The following is an 18,267-nucleotide window of genomic DNA, read 5'->3' as shown; positions in this document are numbered from 1 at the left end:
AGAGTGAATCAGATCAGTCCAAAATATTTTTACTCTAAAATAGGAAATTGCATCCATGGAGCTGTATGCAACAGGAAGTTTGCCCCTATTTCTTTTCATAAATGATTTTTACCAGTGTTTGCTTGGAAGAGCTATCACTGCCAAACTTAACACTTGTTTTGGCCATAGCTGTAGTCCACTCTGGCTTTGGATTTCACATTCCCAGGTAATTTAATGTTGCAAGGCAACATTCCTCCACAAAATGCTCTTTGGAGTATTCTGACTCAACATTTAGTCAGGTGATAAGACCAACTCAAAAGAACTCAAAAGGCAGCTTCATTGCTGAACACCAGAAATACAAAACTATATATACAATATATAATAACTCAGAAAAAAACCCTCTGCTGATACAGAGGTGCTGATATAGGAAGTAATCAATAAGGGAAGCAAAGTGACTGTACGCAGAGGCTGAAAAATTTTGGATAATTTTTATCTGGAAAAATCTTGTCTTTTTCAGCTGCTGAAGCATCTACATATGCATAAGCTGGGACCTTCTGAGAACCTGGACTTATATATCACTGAAATGACCAAGCCACTCACACACTCGAGTCTCCAGCTTGATTGTTCCAGCTGTGAGTGCCAGAATATAAAAGTGAAGACGTGCGCAACAAACACTGCACGTCAGCAACTGTAACACACACTTCATGTGTGTGCCACTGTTCATGAGAAGTGCAAAGGTGAGCACAAAAAGGCCACAATTTTTGTCTTAGATTTTTCCAAGTGGTTGTTCTAACATGGCAGATTATATTACATTCTATACTAGCTACAAACACAGTACCTGCACTTTGGGTTTAGATTGTGTTGAGTTATTAACAATCTACACTAGAAAGTTAACTGAAAGTTCAATTCAGCTGTAAAACTGAAGCTTCATCCATTATCATTGCAAACAATGATGGTAAATGGACTGATTCTTATATAGAGCTTTTCTGGCCTCCTGGAGTACTCAAAGCGCTCTAGACAACACGCCGCATTCACCCCACACACACCCATTCACACAAGCACTATTATCTACTTTGAGTGCTTTCTAAGTATAGTTCATACGCATTCATACTCCCACGGAAGCATCGGAGAGCAAGTCGGGGTTAGTATCTTGCCCAAGGATATTTGGCATGCAAACTGGGGGAGCCAGGGATCAAACCTTCTCATCAGCAGCTGACCCGCTCTACCTCCTGAGCACCCCAATAATGTATGTATGGTCGGAAGGGGTCCCATTTCACTGCAGGTAAGATGTACGTATAACATTGCAAGTGACAATTGAAGGCATAATCAATCAATCACCATCAAGACAGAGGCGTGCTTGCACTGGTCTTTGGTATTAATACCAAGTCAAAGCAGAGAAAAGAGATCTTTATTTTTTCAGCAAACAATCTCAGATCTTTGTGGCTTAAAAGATTTATTTACTAATAAAAGACATGAAAATGGATTTGTTTCAAGTGCTGAACTTTTATTTATAGTTATGAGTCATGTTTTTCATACTTTATAGTCACTGGGACATAGTAATGGATAAAACAACACAATGTAGTGAAAGATGTGAAAACACTGTGATTTATTTTTATTTGAAAGAAACAATAGTAAACCATCTGTGCTGTGTATCAGTAATGTTGTAAAAACATTTGAATACTTTAATTAATATAATGAAAGAAAACAGAGCAGCATGTCAATGTAGAGTAACAGTGCTGATGTTAAAAAAAGGATAACAACAGTTTACCCGTCTACAATGGCATTCTGTGCTAGCATAATTTCTTTTTACCCATGTTTATGCTCTTATATTGCAAACAAATCTGGATGAAAGCGCTATTAATGTATTTTTTTTTGTTGGAAAACAATTTTTTTCTTTTTTAAATCGGCTCAAATTACATTCTATGTCACGGCATCCTGTTAAGTGTTAAAACAAATAACCTGCAGAAATTGTGTAATTGAAAAAGGAGATCTATCCAGTTACACAATTCTGAAGGCATAAAGCAAGAAACCTGAAACAATACACATGAATGTAACTGTAGCTTTTAGTCATTTAAGATCAGCTGGCCTTTGATGTTAATATACAATTGCATCACTCACTTAGTAAGCTGATGAGTTATGAATTTTCCATCATTGTGTAGGCAGGTACATTTTAACCCTGTCCAGCAAAGCAGTGGGATCCTGGAGGAAAGCTGGAAGGTTGTTCTTGCTAATGTAGGCAGCCGAGCCCACAGCAACAGCCGACAGAAGCAGACGCCACTTATACGATCTACTGGGTTTGGGCTCATCGCATTGCCTGGTCTGCAGGGGTTGAATCACTCTCTCCCACTGAGTGAGGATTGCCTGGCGGGCTCCAGCCCACTTTCCTGGCCCCCTGAGACGATACTGGTACGGCGTGCAGGGACCAAAGAGCACATTCATTCCCAGCCTGGGGTCAGTCAGCAGCATCCTTGAGATGTTGGGTTGAACTCCCACTAGCTCTGCTATTTCATCCATGTAGCTGATGTAGTCCACCTGGATGGTGTGTCTCTGACTGGTGACATACCTAAAAAAGTTTGAGTTGAACATATGAAAATGCCGATCTTAAATATGGGTTTCTATAAAGCTGAGTAAATCCACTTCATTACCTTTGAGCCATGGCCTCCTGCTTACACTGAATATCTTTTAGCATGGCAGCTGATGGAGGAAGCTTTATGCAGCCTGTTTGAAAGGGGACAAAGCTGTTTACTGTAGTAAAAATAACAACTCTATAAAAAGTCTAAAATCCTGAGTGATGAGAAAAAGCTGTGTTAAAGAAAAAGTCATTTTTACCTTTGAAGACACGTGTAGCCCATCTGGCCTGCATCTCAGAGATGGGCATAACGGCTCCCACTGGCTGCACCAGACCAATGATAGCCAGAGTGGGGCGTTCGAGCTCAGGAGGAAACACATATTTGTACAGAGATGCTTTGTTGTTAGACACAGAGACCACCTGTGAAGCCAGGAATGGAAAGGAAAACTGGTATCCTGTAGCAAACACCTGAAAGATAGCGGTCCATGTTAGTCAAAAGTCAATTTCACTGATCTCTATGAAGGTGAAGAAAAGTATGTAATTCCAGACCTACCACCAGGTCAACATCTTCCACTACACTTCCATCATCAAACTCCACACTGGAACCTTGAAATCTGCGGATGTTGGGTTTCACCTGAACTGTTCCAGAGAGGATGCGGTTGGGAAGCTCATCATTCACTGTGGGATGTTGGCTGAACAGCCTGAAATAAAAAGTCAAAAATACAAAAAAATTCAGAAAGGAGTTTTTTCATATTATTTTATTTATACAAAAAAATCTAATTGCAAACGTGAATATCAGAAAATGTCAACGTTGTCAGGCACTGATTTTGACAAGGGGTTGTTGTTGTGGGACCAACATTTTCAGCCAGAAGTTTCATACTTTGAACTGGTTGTTTACACTGGACATTGCACTGTTGTTGCATAAAATAACACCAACACTGACGCCATCACAGCCCCATCAAAATTAATAATGGTGCTTAAAATGTGTCAGAGTTGATCGTATCCTGAACAATATGTGTCACTGCTCAGGAAAAAAAAAAGGCAACAGTGATGATATATGCAGTAGTCAATACAGGAAGCAAAGTGACTGCATGCAGAAAATTCTCATCTTTTCCAGCTGCTGAAGCATCTGCAGATGCATAAGCTGGGACTTTTCTGAGAACCTGCACTGACAGATCACTGAAATGGCCAAACCACTCATCCAGCTTGACTGTGCTAGCTTTGTGGGCCAGGTTACAAAACTTAAGAGGTGCATGATACACCTAAAAAAGCAAAATATTGCATGCCAGTAACACATCACGCTGCTTCCGGTGTGTGCCACTGTTCAGGAGGACAAAGGTGAGCACAAAAAGGCCATAATTTTTGTCTTAGAACAACCACTTGGAACATTCTATACTAGCTACAAATACAGTACCTGTGTTTTGGCTTTAGATTGTAAAGACCATGATTGAATCTTTGGTTGAGCCGACTCTCTGCCATACTACATAAAAAATCAAAGAGAAGGATTTTCCTCAGAATCTCCAGGATTCTATTAAAAGTCAGGTCAAGGGGCACCCCATTGTCTCCAACTCTGTTCAGAACCCAGGCTCCTCTTCGAGTGCTCAGGTAAAGCTTTGAAGAAAAGAAAGAGTAGTTAGCTCTCTTGTTGCTTCTGTCTGAATTGTCTCAATTTTTACTTTCTAAACTACTAATATTACTAATTACTAATATGTAAATAAAGGATTAAGAAGATGTAAAAGTTAAATAATTATGTCCATTGTTTGGTTTTACATGCTTGTATTTATATTGGATTCAGCTTTAAAACTGTGAGAATCATGAAGTTTCACATGTTAAATACTAAATCAGTTCAGACACATTCTTACTCTAATGATGCGACCAACTCATTCCAACCTGCTTGGTGACTCTACTCAGTTCCACTGCTATGTCTCCTCCAGAGTTTCCAATTCCAATCACCACGACCTTTTTATTCCTCCACTCCTCGGGAGTCTTGTAGTCTCTGCTGTGGAAATACTTCCCCGTGAAAGTTTCAATGCCTGAAGAAAATAAGACAGACTTATGGTGGGTAGACACAATGTTTCAATACTTCTGCTCTGACCTATATTTGAAGATACGTGAAAGTGTCAAGGGTTGATTTAAACAATAACAATTCCCAAGATGTAATCGATTGTAGGCCAAGGGTCACCTGGAAAGTCATGAAGAGGCATGTTGGGGTTGCAGTGATGTCCAATACAGATCATCACAGCTTCAAAAATGTGTTTCTCTTTCTTGCCATCCTTGTTCTCCGTTTCAACAACCCACTCGCCTGAATGAGAAAAATCTGATTTCTGCTTCACCTGCAAGACTTTGGTCTGGACAACAGAAAGACAGGCGCAAGGGGACAGAACAAAGTGTTTTTTTCTATGAAATTAATGTTGTAGTAATTATGATTTATCCATCCATCCATCCATTCGCTTCCGCTTATCCTTTTAAGGGTCGCGGGGGGCGCTGGAGCCTATCCCAGCTGTCATAGGGCGAGAGGCAGGGTACACCCTGGACAGGTCGCCAGTCTGTAGCAGGGCCAACACACAGGGACAGACAACCATTTGCACTCACATTCATTCGCACATTCACACCTAGTGGCAATTTGGATTTTCCAATTAACCTATCCCCACAAGCTGCATGTCTTTGGACGGTGGGAGGAAGCCGGAGTACCCGGAGGGAACCCACGCAAACACGGGGAGAACATGCAAACTCCACACAGCCTGATGGTGGAATTGAACTCAGGACCTTCTTGCTGTGCGGCAACAGTGCTAACCACCGTGCCACCGTGCTTAGGATTTAACTTAAATTATTTATTTTTTAATTATGTGATACAATTTACCATTTCAGACATCATAAAGCATTCTTACATTAAAGCGTATGTGCTTGGTGAGCTGGAAGTGGTCAGCATACAGCCGAAAGTAGTCCATGATGAGGGAGTTGTGCATGAAGTTTGGGAAGTGTGCAGGGATGGGAAAGTCACTGAAACACATCCTCTCCTTTGAGCTGTTGATGATGACAGAGTGGTAGATGCTGGCCCTGTCTGGCTCTGGATTCTCCTAAAGTTGAAAAAAAATAAATAAATAAATAAAAGAGCTGAAGCACCATTACTCTTTCAATGCTCGTCTGGCTTGAGTACAGTTTTATTGCATTTGTAGTTTAATTTTATGTATGTTTTTACGCGTCTAATAAATACTGTGATGCAAACATTGTACTTTGGTTTTCACACCATTTATTTTAGAGTTTACATTTCCCAATATAATCTGCTGTATTACTGATAATTATTGAAATTGAGAATATTTAATGCTAAAACTTTTGAACTAGGTATTAGGCTTCTTGAGAAGGATTACCATAATACCATAATAAAAAAGAAATTTAAACTGGGTCAAGTTGAACTACAAACACCACCAAGTGTGGTTCAATTTTTTACTCTTAAAACCCCCAAATTACTATCCAAAATATACAGAATGCTTTCTAAAACAGATGAATCAATATCACTTCCTATTGCAAAATGGGAAGCGGATTTATCAGTTAACTTAGACCAAAACTTCTGGTCTCAGATTTGCTTAAAAACCCTTTCATCTAATCAGAAATCCCAGTCTTCAATTAATTCAATACAAAATACTACATAGAGTGCACTATACAGGTCATCGGATGTTCAAGATGGGCTTTGCATCTACCAACAACTGCTCACACTGCCAAACCAATTCACCGGACAATTATATCCACGCTCTTTGGTTCTGTCCACCAGTTCAGAAGTTTTGGCGCGAGATATGTGAAGACTTATCAAAGTGTCTGAAATGTAACATTCCAACTTCCCCCTTAGTGTGTTTGTTGGGCAGCTTAGATAATGTCACTTCAGAAAAGAATATAGCCCATATGGTTTTCACTGCCCTATGCATAGCCAAGAAAACAGTCCTCATGAACTGGAAAAATAAAAACAATCTTAATTCTAACCAATATAGAAATTATCTATTAGATTACATTAGTCTTGATACAGCCTCTGCCACCACATCAGATCAATCGCTCTGGGCTCCTCTGATCAGCTCCATCACCTAGTGGGGGTGGGGGGTCATATTTTGGTCTCGCCTTCACTGTTGTGATTGGTGTGGGGGTAGGGTCGGGCTTAGGGCGTCGGGGGGTTCCCCGGGAGCATCTTCCTTGGGGGGCTCAACCCGGGGTAGCGGTCATGGCCAATTAGGGGCTCTGTTGGCTCTTAGGTGACGGCTTCCTCGTGGCTACGTGCAGCGGGGCTAGGGGAGGGTCTGTGCTGACGGACGGGGGTTACTGACCTGGTAGCCTGGCTGCCCCTGGGTGGGTCCGGGACGGGCGTGAGGTTCTGGGGGCGCTCCGGCTCTGGCCTGGGGCCCTGGCCGGGCCTCGGGGGCCTGGGTCCTGGTTGGTGTGTTGCCGGGGTTGTGGGCCGGTGGGTATATGGGGGCCCGCCACTGGCGCGGGGTGCCGCCGGTGCGCCGAGCCACCTGGGGGGCTCTTCAACTGGTGGGGGGGGGGGGGGGGGGTTGTCACATCTTGCAGGAGCTTTCCTCTCTCAGGAACTCTCTCTGCAAGAGGGGGAGATACAGGAGAGGTGGAGGAAGATCTCAGCCTGGGCGTCTATTGTCTTATGTAGTCTGGAAGATGAGTGGATGATGGGGTGGGTGCAGTTTTCTCTGTTGTGGGGTTGGGTGGACTGCCCCGGGCTCTGTGGGGCCGGGCGGCGCCGCTGCACTGGGCCCTGGTTCGGATGGGCCTGGGCCCCCCTTCCCTGGTGGGTCGCGGAGTATGGGGGTGCCTACTGGGGTCAGCGGGGGAGCTGGCCCCAGGGAGGGGTCACTTGCCCCTCCCTTCCTTCCCTCCCCATCTCCAGCTGCCTCCCTCTTCCCGCTCCACCACAACCACCCACACATGCATGGCCTTGGAGTAGGGGTGTGTCACCAGGGTGCAGAGGAGGTAACCCCCCCCTCTGTCCCCTTCTGGCTGCCTCTGCCTCAATTTTATCCCGCAACTTAGACATTCACATTACTCACACTCTCATTACACATACATATAGGATCTTGGGGGTGGGCACGCTACACGGAATCCCAATTACCATCAGGGTGTACACCTCACCCCCGGCGTCGTTGCCCACCTCTCAATTTTAAATACACGTAGACATTGAGGGCTAGCAGGAGGGACTATGCGCTTACCTGCTGCTCTCTGGCAGGTAGCTCCATGCCCTCCTGGGTTTTAAATGCACCTTAGAACACACATACATCAACACTACAATGAGCGGGTGGAGGGAGGTTAGGAGTCTTCTCTCACCCTCGTTCTCTGCTTTCTGCTGGAGCAGGGGGGCTAGGAGGAGGAGTTGGCCGTCCGACTGGGATCCGGAATGTGGGGCCTCCCTGCTGCTGCGGAGTCGGGGCGGTCTGCTTCTCCCCACCGCAGGGAAAAGGGTAACACAACCTGGGTCTGGGTGCAGTTCCCCCCTCCAGGGGCAAGGGTACCTAGACCCGGTTCGTAGAGTACGCTTGGGGAGTGTGATTGTGTGTACAGCGTCTCTTTATGTCTGTCTCCACGTTGGTTGAGTGTGGAGTAAGTGCATATGAGAGCATGAGGGTGGGAATGGATGTTTGTATCTGTGTGTGCCTGTATGTCTGTGTCCATATGTCAGGTTGGGTATCAGACGCCACCTCTCTGAGGACAGCTCAGGCCCTCCAAGGTTTGGAGGCCTATCTCCCCCCACCACTTCCCCTGCCGGGGGCGGACTCCCTCAGACATCGGTGCGTTGGTGGTTCTTTGTGTCCGGGGGTGGGCGTCCGGGTACACACCGGCTCACTCCTTGGCGGCTGCTTATCGGGGCCTGGAGCCTGGGGCTCGCTTGGGCCACTTCGGAGGTGGGGTGCCCCCGGCCTCTCGGCCTGGGGCTCGGTCACTCAGGCACAGCTGGCTGCCGGCGGAGCTCACGGGCACGTCACTGCAGCCCCCCCTGGCTTCTGCTCTGTGGCTGCTGGGTGACCCCTCATCTGGGACTCTCCTCAGCTCTTTCTGGGACGGTGGCACGGCTGCCCCTCTGTTGGTCTTCCTTGGTCTCTTGTGTTCTGGGGGCCTCTGGATGTCTGGAGTTTTGATCTCCTCCATACCTGCTTCATGCCCTGGAGGACGGGGCAGTGGCCCCCCACACCCTCTAGCAGATCATTACATGAGGGAACCTTTTAAGAAAACAAGCGCGTCCATGCTCACAGGTGTACACACGGGTGATCACACACACAAACTACACCCTTTTTGGCTCCTACCTCAATGCACACTGTGCTGTCGATCTTACGTGCTGCACAATAATGTTTAATATTTAGTATTTACGGTCATATTCCCATATATCATTGTGATGTGGTTTATTGTATTACTCTCGTTTTCTTCTGCTTGTTTTCTTTTTTCTTTCTCAACAGGTGATCCAGGTGATCGATATATGTATTTTTTTTTTTTTTCTGCTTATTCTGTTGGTTTTTGTTTTTTGCCCTTCTCCCCCGTCCCTCTTCTCAACTGTTTTTCTTTCCCTCTTTCTTTCTCCCTTTTCTTTCCCCCAGTCAAGTCTGTCCCGTATTCAGCAAGTGAAAATAAAATAAAGAATAAAAGGTGAATCAAATGGACCATTACGGCAAAGCTGGGATGGTCAATTTGGTAAAGAAAATCCGTTGGGCATCTTTCTTCGCCTTTAGACAATAATTCTGATGGCAAAAGAGCCAAACGGGACAGGCAGAAAAAAAAAAGAAAAGAGAAGGATTACCACTTTTTCTCAAGTAAGAAATCTAAATACTTGTTTTGTCACTGAGCAAACAAGATATCCGATTCAAAACAGTGCTTCAACCCTTGTGCACTGTCACTTATCACGCAATAAATCAGTGCACAAGGTTGTATATGAGCTTGAAAATTGTGCCCGCACCATTTTCAGCATAATATTTATTTCGGATCAAATTCTGAGTCTCAGTGCGCACCATGTGCCCTTGAAATGAAGAAAATCCACTTCATATGTATGAAAAATGATAAAACATGACCAAAAGTAAAGTGATTCACATAGCGTCAGCCAACCTTAAACCTCCACAGCCCACCAATGTCATCGCTGCTTTCGAAGCACACAGGCTCCAGCCCCTCATCCAAACAGCACTTTATGCAAGCCAGACCCGAAGACCCTCCTCCGATCACTGCCACACGACGGGTCATACTGCAGCTCTGCGAAGGAGACAGTGCAAAATATGTTTACAGTTAACAAGAAGCTGCAGCCAATGAGCCGTGCAGAGCAGGAAGTTGTGCAGAAAACAAGAGTAACAACAACGTTACATTCATTTCCATTTAACCGTCATCCGGAGATACTACATGCTGTGTTTGTCTTTAGAAGGCACGGATCCCACTGCCAGCCAACCGGTGTGATCAGTGGTTTATTCTGGTTATTTATTTACAGAAATCCAACCGTGTATAACGTCAGTGTGAATTTACAAGCTCACTCAAGATCTTTTTCTGCATAAAAAAGTAAGCCTCATTGCAAAACTGTCATACTAATATGTGTTTACTTCTGTAAGTCTAAAGACTGTGTTAAAAAAGAAAAAAAAAAAAAGGATACGAAATGTTCTGGACTGGTGCATTGTGTGCCGGGTGGCGGCCAGGAGCGGAGGCCCTGGCGGACTGACCCCCGGCTGCCAAGACTGGTAATAGGGACATGGAATGTCACCTCTCTGGTGGGGAAGGAGCCTGAGTTAGTGCGTGAGGTTGAGAGGTACCGGCTAGATATAGTCGGGCTCACCTCTACGCATGGCTTGGGCTCTGGAACCAGTCTCCTGGAGAGGGGCTGGACTCTGTCTCAGTCTGGAGTTGCCCCTGGTGAGAGGCGGCGGGCTGGGGTGGGTATTCTAATATCCCCTCGGCTTGCGAGATCTTCAACGCACACCTCCGGCAGAGCTTCAACAGCATTCCGAGGGAGGCGGGGACATTGAGTCCGAATGGACCATGTTCAGCGCCTCCATTGCCGAAGCTGCTGCATTGAGCTGCGGCCGCAAGGTGGTTGGTGCCTGCCGTGGTGGTAATCCCCGAACCAAATGGTGGACACCAGAGGTGAAGGGAGCCACCAGGCTGAAGAAGGAGTCCTATCGGGCTTGGTTAGCCTGTGGGACTCCGGAGGCAGCCGACAGGTATCGACAGGCCAAGCGGAATGCGGCTCGGGCAGTGGCTGAAGCAAAAACTCGGGTGTGGGAGGAGTTCGGAGAGGCCATGGAAAAAGACTTTTGGACTGCCTCGAAAAGGTTCTGGCAAACCGTCAGGCGTCTCAGGAGGGGAAAGCGGTGCTCTACCTGCACTGTGTATAGTGCTGGCGGAGCGCTGCTGACGTCGACTGAGAAAATTGTCAGGCGGTGGAAGGAATACTTCGAGGACCTCCTTAATCCCACTGACGCGTCTTCCGAGGAGGAAGCAGAGTCTGGGGATGAGGGGAATGACCCGCCAATTTCCGGGGGCGAGGTCACTGAGGCAGTTAAACAACTCCTTGGTGGTAGAGCCCCTGGTGTTGATGAGGTCCGCCCCGAGTTCCTGAAGGCTCTGGACGTTGTAGGGCTGTCCTGGTTGACACGCCTCTGCAATGTTGCGTGGAGATCAGGGGCAGTACCCGTGGATTGGCAGACCGGGGTGGTGGTCCCCATCTTTAAGAAGGGGGACCGGAGGGTGTGTTCCAACTACAGGGGGATCACACTCCTCAGCCTCCCCGGGAAAGTCTATGCCAGGGTGCTGGAAAGGAGAGTTCGTCCGCTAGTCGAACCTCGGATGCAGGAGGAACAATGCAGTTTTCGTCCTGGTCGCGGAACACTGGACCAGCTCTTCATCCTCTCGAGGATACTTGAGGGTGCATGGGAGTTTGCCCAACCAGTCTACATGTGTTTTGTGGACTTGGAGAAGGCATTCGACCGTGTCCCTCGGGGTGTCCTGTGGGAGGTGTTGCGGGAGTATGGGGTGTCTGGCCCATTGCTACGGGCCCTATACAACCGTTGCAAGAGCTTGGTTCGCATTGCCGGCAATAAGTCGGACTCGTTCCCGGTGGGTGATGGGCTCTGCCAGGGCTGCCCTTTGTCACCGGTTCTGTTCATAATTTTTATGGACAGGATTTCTAGGCGCAGCCAAGTGGCGGAGGGCTTTCACTTTGGTGGCCTCAGAATCTCATCTCTGATCTTTGCGGATGATGTGGTTCTGTTGGCTTCATCGGGTGAGGGCCTCCAGCTCGCACTGGAGCGGTTCGCAGCCGAGTGTGAAGCAGCGGGAATGAGGATCAGCACCTCCAAATCTGAGGCCATGGTTCTCAGCCGGAAAAGGGTGGAGTGCCCACTCCGGGTCGGGGATGAGTTCCTGCCCCAAGTGGAGGAGTTCAAGTATCTCGGGGTCTTGTTCGCGAGTGATGGGAGAAGGGAGCCGGAGATCGACAGACGGATTGGGGCTGCAGCTGCAGTAATGCAGACGCTGCACCGGTCCGTCGTGGTGAAGAGGGAGCTGAGTGTAAAAGCGAAGCTCTCAATTTACCGGTCGATCTACGTCCCTACCCTCACCTATGGCCACGAGCTGTGGGTAGTGACCGAAAGGACGAGATCGCGGATACAAGCGGCGGAAATGAGCTTCCTCCGAAGGGTGGCAGGCCTCTCCCTTAGAGATAGGGTGAGAGGTTCGGCCATCCGGGAGGGGCTCAGAGTAGAGCCGCTGCTGCTCCACATCGAAAGGAGCCAGCTGAGGTGGTTTGGGCATCTGACAAGGATGCCCCCTGGGCGATTCCTGGGTGAGGTGTTCCAGGCATGTCCCACCGGGAGGAGGCCCCGGGGCAGACCCAGGACACGCTGGAGAGATTATATCTCTTGGCTGGCCTGGGAACGCCTTGGTGTTCCCCCGGACGAGCTGGAGGAGGTGGCTGAGGAGAGGGAGGTCTGGGCCTCTTTGCTTAGGCTGCTGCCCCCGCGACCCGGCCCCGGATAAAGCGGATGAAGATGGATGGATGGATGGATGCCAAAGTTCTCCTGGAGCAAAGATTTAGCATATCCATACTCAGCAGGCATATACTGACAGCTTCTGACCATTTCTCTTGGATGGCCTCTAGTGTATTGCTCGAGAAAATATAAACAATCCTTAGCACTGTGAGCTTGACTCTCCACCATGTGCTCAAAAGCTGTCATAAATGTTTGATATTGCAAAGGATCACCATCAAATAACTGAATGTCACGCCTTGGTAGCAAAAACAGAGACTGCTGCTCAGCCAATAAAGTTGTAATTTCATTTTGTTTCTTCAAAACTGTGACTAGATGATCATGACCCTCATTACCTTGCACTGTATGTGTAAGAGGTTTTGATTGTGCGTGAGACTGCGACATCATCCGAGTAGTTGAAACTGCACCTGGAAATACTTGATGTAACTTCGTCTCTGACTGTTGCAACGAAACGACCTTAGGCTGAGAAATATTTTTAATCTTGGGCCTTACATCCAATACATGCACTTGATGATCACTTGCATCAACACCCTGATATGGTCGCTCTGGTAACACAGGTTCTAATGTCGGAGCATTAGGATTTAAAATGCCTAAACGCCCCTGCTCTCGTTCTAAATATGAATTCATTCCATCAGATTTACCATTAACAGCACTTGAGACTTGGGACATTTCAGAAGCTTTTAAAACATTCACCTTTGCTGCTGAAGCTGCTATTTCCGTTTCTAAGTCAAGCAGCTCCTTTCTTTTCTTAAGCTGTATTTCTTGTTCTTCCAAAGCATGCTTTTCTTTCAACAACCTCTGTCGAACAAGAAGGGCAGCCATGTCAGCCTCTGCAGTTATGCATGCTGACAAGGCAGATGAAACCATTGAGCCACTGAGTGATGTTTTACTTTTCCTACAACTTTTGTTTCTAACATTAGAGATGCTATCACTTGGATTAACATCATCTATCGCAGCACCTTTACCAATATTCCCGGTGTGCCTAGAAGCAGCAGAACCCTTTCCAGTAGGTAATACATCAGAAGACTCAACACCAGGTGGATTTAAATGTGGCAAATCAAGCTCAGACACCAGATTTTTTACTCTGAGGGTTTCCCTTTGCATCATGAAGCCATTTCTTTATCTCTTCCATAAACTCAGTATTATGTGCTTGCACACTTATAAATCAAGCAGTTTGTTTTTCTTGCTCTTCTTGAGGAAGCAAAGGAAGCAAGGTTTCATGCAGATAAGTTGCCTCATTAAGCAACACAGACAAATTCTCTAACTGAGCCTGAACAGTGGAAACATTATCTTCAGATTGCTTTAATTCTTTAATAACCTTTATGACATTTTTAATTTTATTAAACTTAGTGTGACGTTCTGTTTGAAGCCTTTCAGTCTGATTCTCCAAAGCCTTGGTAGTCGGTTTTGGCTGTCTTTTCTTTCCATCCACATCACCACATTGTATTAATTGGTGTGTCTCCATTTTTTTCAAAACATTACAAAATCCAAACGCTGAACTGCACCTATGCCATACAGCTTCATTCCAACACATCAACTTGATGACATTCCCTTCAATAAACCTTGGACACACAATTAACAGGAGCAATATCCCCCTCTATCTGCCTATTAAACCTAACTAACTCAACCTAGTCTTCCGTACATACTAGCGGTGGGTATTTATGTACCTCCATACCGTCAGCTGTGAGGAAGACAAACTGTCTTAAACACAAACTGTGGCGGTACTCCCAAGCCAATGGCTTCAGCCGCCTGATGCACAATAACTAGAAAGTAAATCAGTACAACGCCTAGTGCAGCTGTACTGCTGAAACCTAACAGGGGAATAAGACTCCTGAAAGAAATCTGTATTGTGTAGCCAAAGGCTTAATCTAAAAGCTACGTGGACAAAGGCAACAGCAAACTATAAAACTCATCTATATATAAATAATCCAATAAAACCTACAAACTTTTCTGTTGACAATTTATTGCGGCTCCTCCAACCTATGGCCGCGGCAGGCTAAACATGAGGACACAGATGACGCGCAACAATAAACACATAAAATACACTTCTGTACCATTTGCTCCTTTTATTCCACATGCAACTGTCCAATATACAAATCAGTGCCTGGGATTAACTATTAAACAAATGCACAGACTGCACAAACAAATACCTGCAACTCACAAAGAACTGCACTAACTACTATGCCAAATTTCAACTTGGCCTATGGCATCAATTAGTGCACAAATATACAAAAACCATCAAGTTCCGGTTAAAATACATCAAAGTCATTCAAGCTGCGCTCAAGCTGCAGTCAACAGAAAGTTTTGCCTCATGCTCACCCTATCTTTCTGCTCATCAACATCAGGTGCTGTGAACAGGTGAGTGCAACCACATTTATCATCTACCACACCCATGAGACACGCCCCACACCCGTGCACCAATACAGTGAGTCCATTTAAACCAACCCACTTAGTCAAAAAAGGAACAACTCATATGGCTCCTACACTGACTACCCAGGGTCTTGGAATGAAAAGCTTGGTTTTGTTATCGAGTTGTTAAAGTCCAATGTCCAATGTCAAATTATGTGCCACAAGCTGAATTCTACAGTGGCAACTAAAAGTTTTTCCAAGCAGTCATTTATGTCAATACCAGTTTCAACTGAAAATTCAGCAACAAACGTCAAGCAGTATCAAGCTTTGTTATATGTTGGACCAGCTGAGAGGTAAGTAAAGGATTTTAAGGAAGCAGGGACATTTCGTGCTTCAAATACCACAGTGACACTGCTTAAATGTTTGTTTTTTTTTACTTACTTTGCAACTTCTAATGAAACACTGTCAAACAGCACTGATATGCTTGCGTATATTTTCATGCATTACTAAATCAACCTTTAAGTGTTAAAAAACTGTCAGGGTACCGCAAGTCCTCAGCGTTCAACCTGCCAATTGTTGTGGTGTTTTAGTCTGTGTCTCCATTCTCTCATTTTCCCTGTTTGTGTGCATTTATGTGTGTTTGTGTGTGTGTATGCACTGGCCTTTGTGCATTGTGGGGACCAAGTTTCAGACACACACCTGGTGGCAGTAACACATCAGCTCTGATGATCTTGTTTGGGCAGCTTCATAAGGAAGGAGCAGTGGATCAGTCTTTGCTGGATTGTTGCCTTGAAAGCGGTAAATGAAGCGTTGCTCCTGCTCCTATTTTATTTGGGTTAATTGTGAAGATACGTTAACTGGTCTGTCCCTGTGCACATCATTTAGAAATTGTGAGATATCCAGTGGTGAGCTGACTCTGGTGTGACAAAGTTACTTTGTCTGCATCTAAAAGGAAGCTTTGTGGAGACTGGACCTTCCAACTGCTAAGATATTTTTTGAACTGTGTTTTTTCTATTGACTGTGAATAAATGCAAATGAGTGTATTCAGCCGTGGGCGTGAGTCCTGCCTCTAAACATCTCAAATCTTTGAGCCCTAAAAATAATAAATACTTTAAAAGAAGAAAGAAAATCATGGACTCTTAAGCTTGAACCTCTAAGCAAAAGCCACAAGTAGCCATAAAGTAACTGTAGAAAACATGTAGACTTATGGAAATGATTTATTAGAAATTTTATTGGAAAATTTCATTACTGGCTACTGGAACGACCACAGATTGTTGGCTGAGTTATTTGCCAGAAAATAAAATTAACAAACAAAAAGCAAAATTTTAAGATAGCTGCAGAAACTCTTATTTTCAGATTCTAGTGCAGAGTTAAACAAATCCAGAATGTATATTTTAAAAACTCATGTCTTTCATTGTTAAAAACAGTCTAATGCAGCCTCTTCGTTAACATTAGTACTATTATACTATTAGAAGGTCTACTGTGGTCCTCGTTGTAACAGTTGTTATGTTAGTATTTGACCAGTAGGCGGAGCTCTTGTAATGATAATGTAATTAACGCATTTTATTTTGTATGTTTTATTTTTGTGTTGAGTATGTTAACATTTTCCTTTTTTGCCTACCGGATTGGTGTAAAGTTAATTTGATAGATGGAAAATAACCGGTTAATTTTGTAAGTATAAGGTAAGGGCAGAGGTCACTTCCTGTTTTGGGAAGTAAGGTCAGAGAAGCTGCTCATGGTGACGGTCTAGCCGTGTAAAAGTCAAGCTAAGAAAGAAGAAATAAGTCCTAAGTTCCAATTACACCGGTTTGTCTACTTGCAGGCCAAAGTGGTATGTTTGTTTATATTTTGTGAATTTTATATTGTAATATGTTTTAATGCTGAAATATAATTTTCTTGTACATTTGTATTCACCAGTTCTACGGTGTACCTGTGTACGTTAAGAGAAGCACAGTAAACGTCAGTAAAGAAGAACTCTCGTGTCTCTCGTGTATGTGTACAAGCCGGCATACTCGTGCCATTGTGGTCATTAATTAAATTATTTAAACTCTGACCTTTAAAGACACGTGTGGCCCACCTGGCCTGCAACTTGGAGATAGGCATAATAGATTTCCACTGGCTGCACTAGACCAATGATAGCCAGCGTGGGGCGTTCGAGCTCAGAAGGAAACACATATTTGTACAGAGATGCTTTGTTGTTAGACACAGAGACCACCTGTGAAGCCAGGAATGGAAAGGAAAATCGGTATCCTGTAGCAAACACCTGAAAGACAGCGGTCCATGTTAGTCAGGACCGCTGAAGGTGAAGAAAAGTGGGTAATTTCAGACCTACCACCAGCTCAACATCTTCCACTACACTGCCATCATCAAACTCCACACTGGAACCTTGAAATCTGCGGATGTTGGGTTTCACTTGAATTGTTCCAGAGAGGATGCGGTTGGGAAGCTCATCATTTAATGTTGGATATTGGCTAAACAGCCTGAAATGGAAAGTTAAACGTTTCCGTACTGATATGATGAAAAAAATGAATTTACTGGCTTTCCAGTCATGCAATCACGAAGCCAAGTTTTTGAACGATGATTTTAATGTACACTTGTGGGAGATGGACACTGTACGCAGACAGCATCAGATCTCAAAATGGTGGAGCATTGATCAAACTCTTATAGCCTCTAGTGGCCCCCACCTAATCATAAAAGCCTAAACATTCATATTCTTTCTCTCACACGGCGCCTAAGCTACGACCTTGGCTCCCTGTTTATCTGCTCCTGCTGAGATGGGGCAGAAAACCTCTCCAGTATGCTCTGTTCTCTTCTAATCAGACAAATAAGGCGATGACTTTCTGCGAACAGTATTTCTTCTAACTCAGCAGTCTAATGCATCATAAAACAATATCATTCACTCACAATAAATCAGCAGTCTAATGTAATGCAAATCAGTTTAACAAATGTAATAGTTATCACCTTCTTCTAATTCAGGAGAATAATGCAAACTAAAACTACATAATAATTCACAATCTTTAATTAGGGGTATAACATGGCATAAAATAATATTATAATCCCACATAACACAATACCTGTGCTTTGGCTTTAGATTGTTCAGAGCATGATCAAATATTTTGTTTAGTAGTCTCTCTCCCAGACTACAGAAAAAAACAAAGGGAACAGTTTTCCTTAGAAAGTCGAACACTCTGTTAAAATACAAGTCAATGGGAATCCCATTATCCCCGTCTGTTCAGAATCCAGGCTCCCCTTCAAGTGCTCAGGTAAACCTAGGATGAAATTAATCATTGTCAGCTATTGCTCTGGTTCTTGGTATATTTTTTAATGTAATTCTCATCATATTGATAGCGTCTGAACTACTAATAGGTT

At 44.8% G+C, this 18,267-nt stretch overlaps 1 protein-coding gene and 1 long non-coding RNA gene across 2 annotated transcripts; both read right to left on the bottom strand.

Moving 5' to 3' along the window:
• Positions 1 to 2,034: 2,034 nt before the first annotated feature.
• Positions 2,035 to 15,044, bottom strand: LOC146490926 (flavin-containing monooxygenase 5-like). The gene is made up of 10 exons (XM_085151601.1): positions 14,869 to 15,044; positions 9,632 to 9,772; positions 5,437 to 5,625; positions 4,731 to 4,896; positions 4,439 to 4,581; positions 3,963 to 4,159; positions 3,102 to 3,249; positions 2,809 to 3,016; positions 2,625 to 2,697; positions 2,035 to 2,542 (listed from the first exon to the last, which is right to left on the bottom strand). Exons 1-10 carry the CDS (start codon positions 14,941 to 14,943, stop codon positions 2,128 to 2,130), a joined length of 1,755 nt encoding a protein of 584 aa, XP_085007727.1. The 5' UTR covers positions 14,944 to 15,044; the 3' UTR covers positions 2,035 to 2,127.
• Positions 15,045 to 16,531: 1,487 nt separating this feature from the next.
• Positions 16,532 to 17,427, bottom strand: LOC146490925 (uncharacterized). Its single transcript, XR_014872400.1, has 2 exons — positions 17,231 to 17,427; positions 16,532 to 17,161 (listed from the first exon to the last, which is right to left on the bottom strand). It is a non-coding gene; the product is annotated as an uncharacterized LOC146490925 (long non-coding RNA).
• Between the last annotated feature and the right edge of the window lie 840 nt (positions 17,428 to 18,267).

The sequence above is a fragment of the Neolamprologus multifasciatus genome, chromosome 23 (genome assembly GCF_963576455.1).
Source record: "Neolamprologus multifasciatus chromosome 23, fNeoMul1.2, whole genome shotgun sequence".
NCBI lineage: Eukaryota > Metazoa > Chordata > Actinopteri > Cichliformes > Cichlidae > Neolamprologus > Neolamprologus multifasciatus.
Note: the sequence above shows the minus strand (reverse complement) of the source record. Positions and strands in the feature narration are given on the sequence as shown.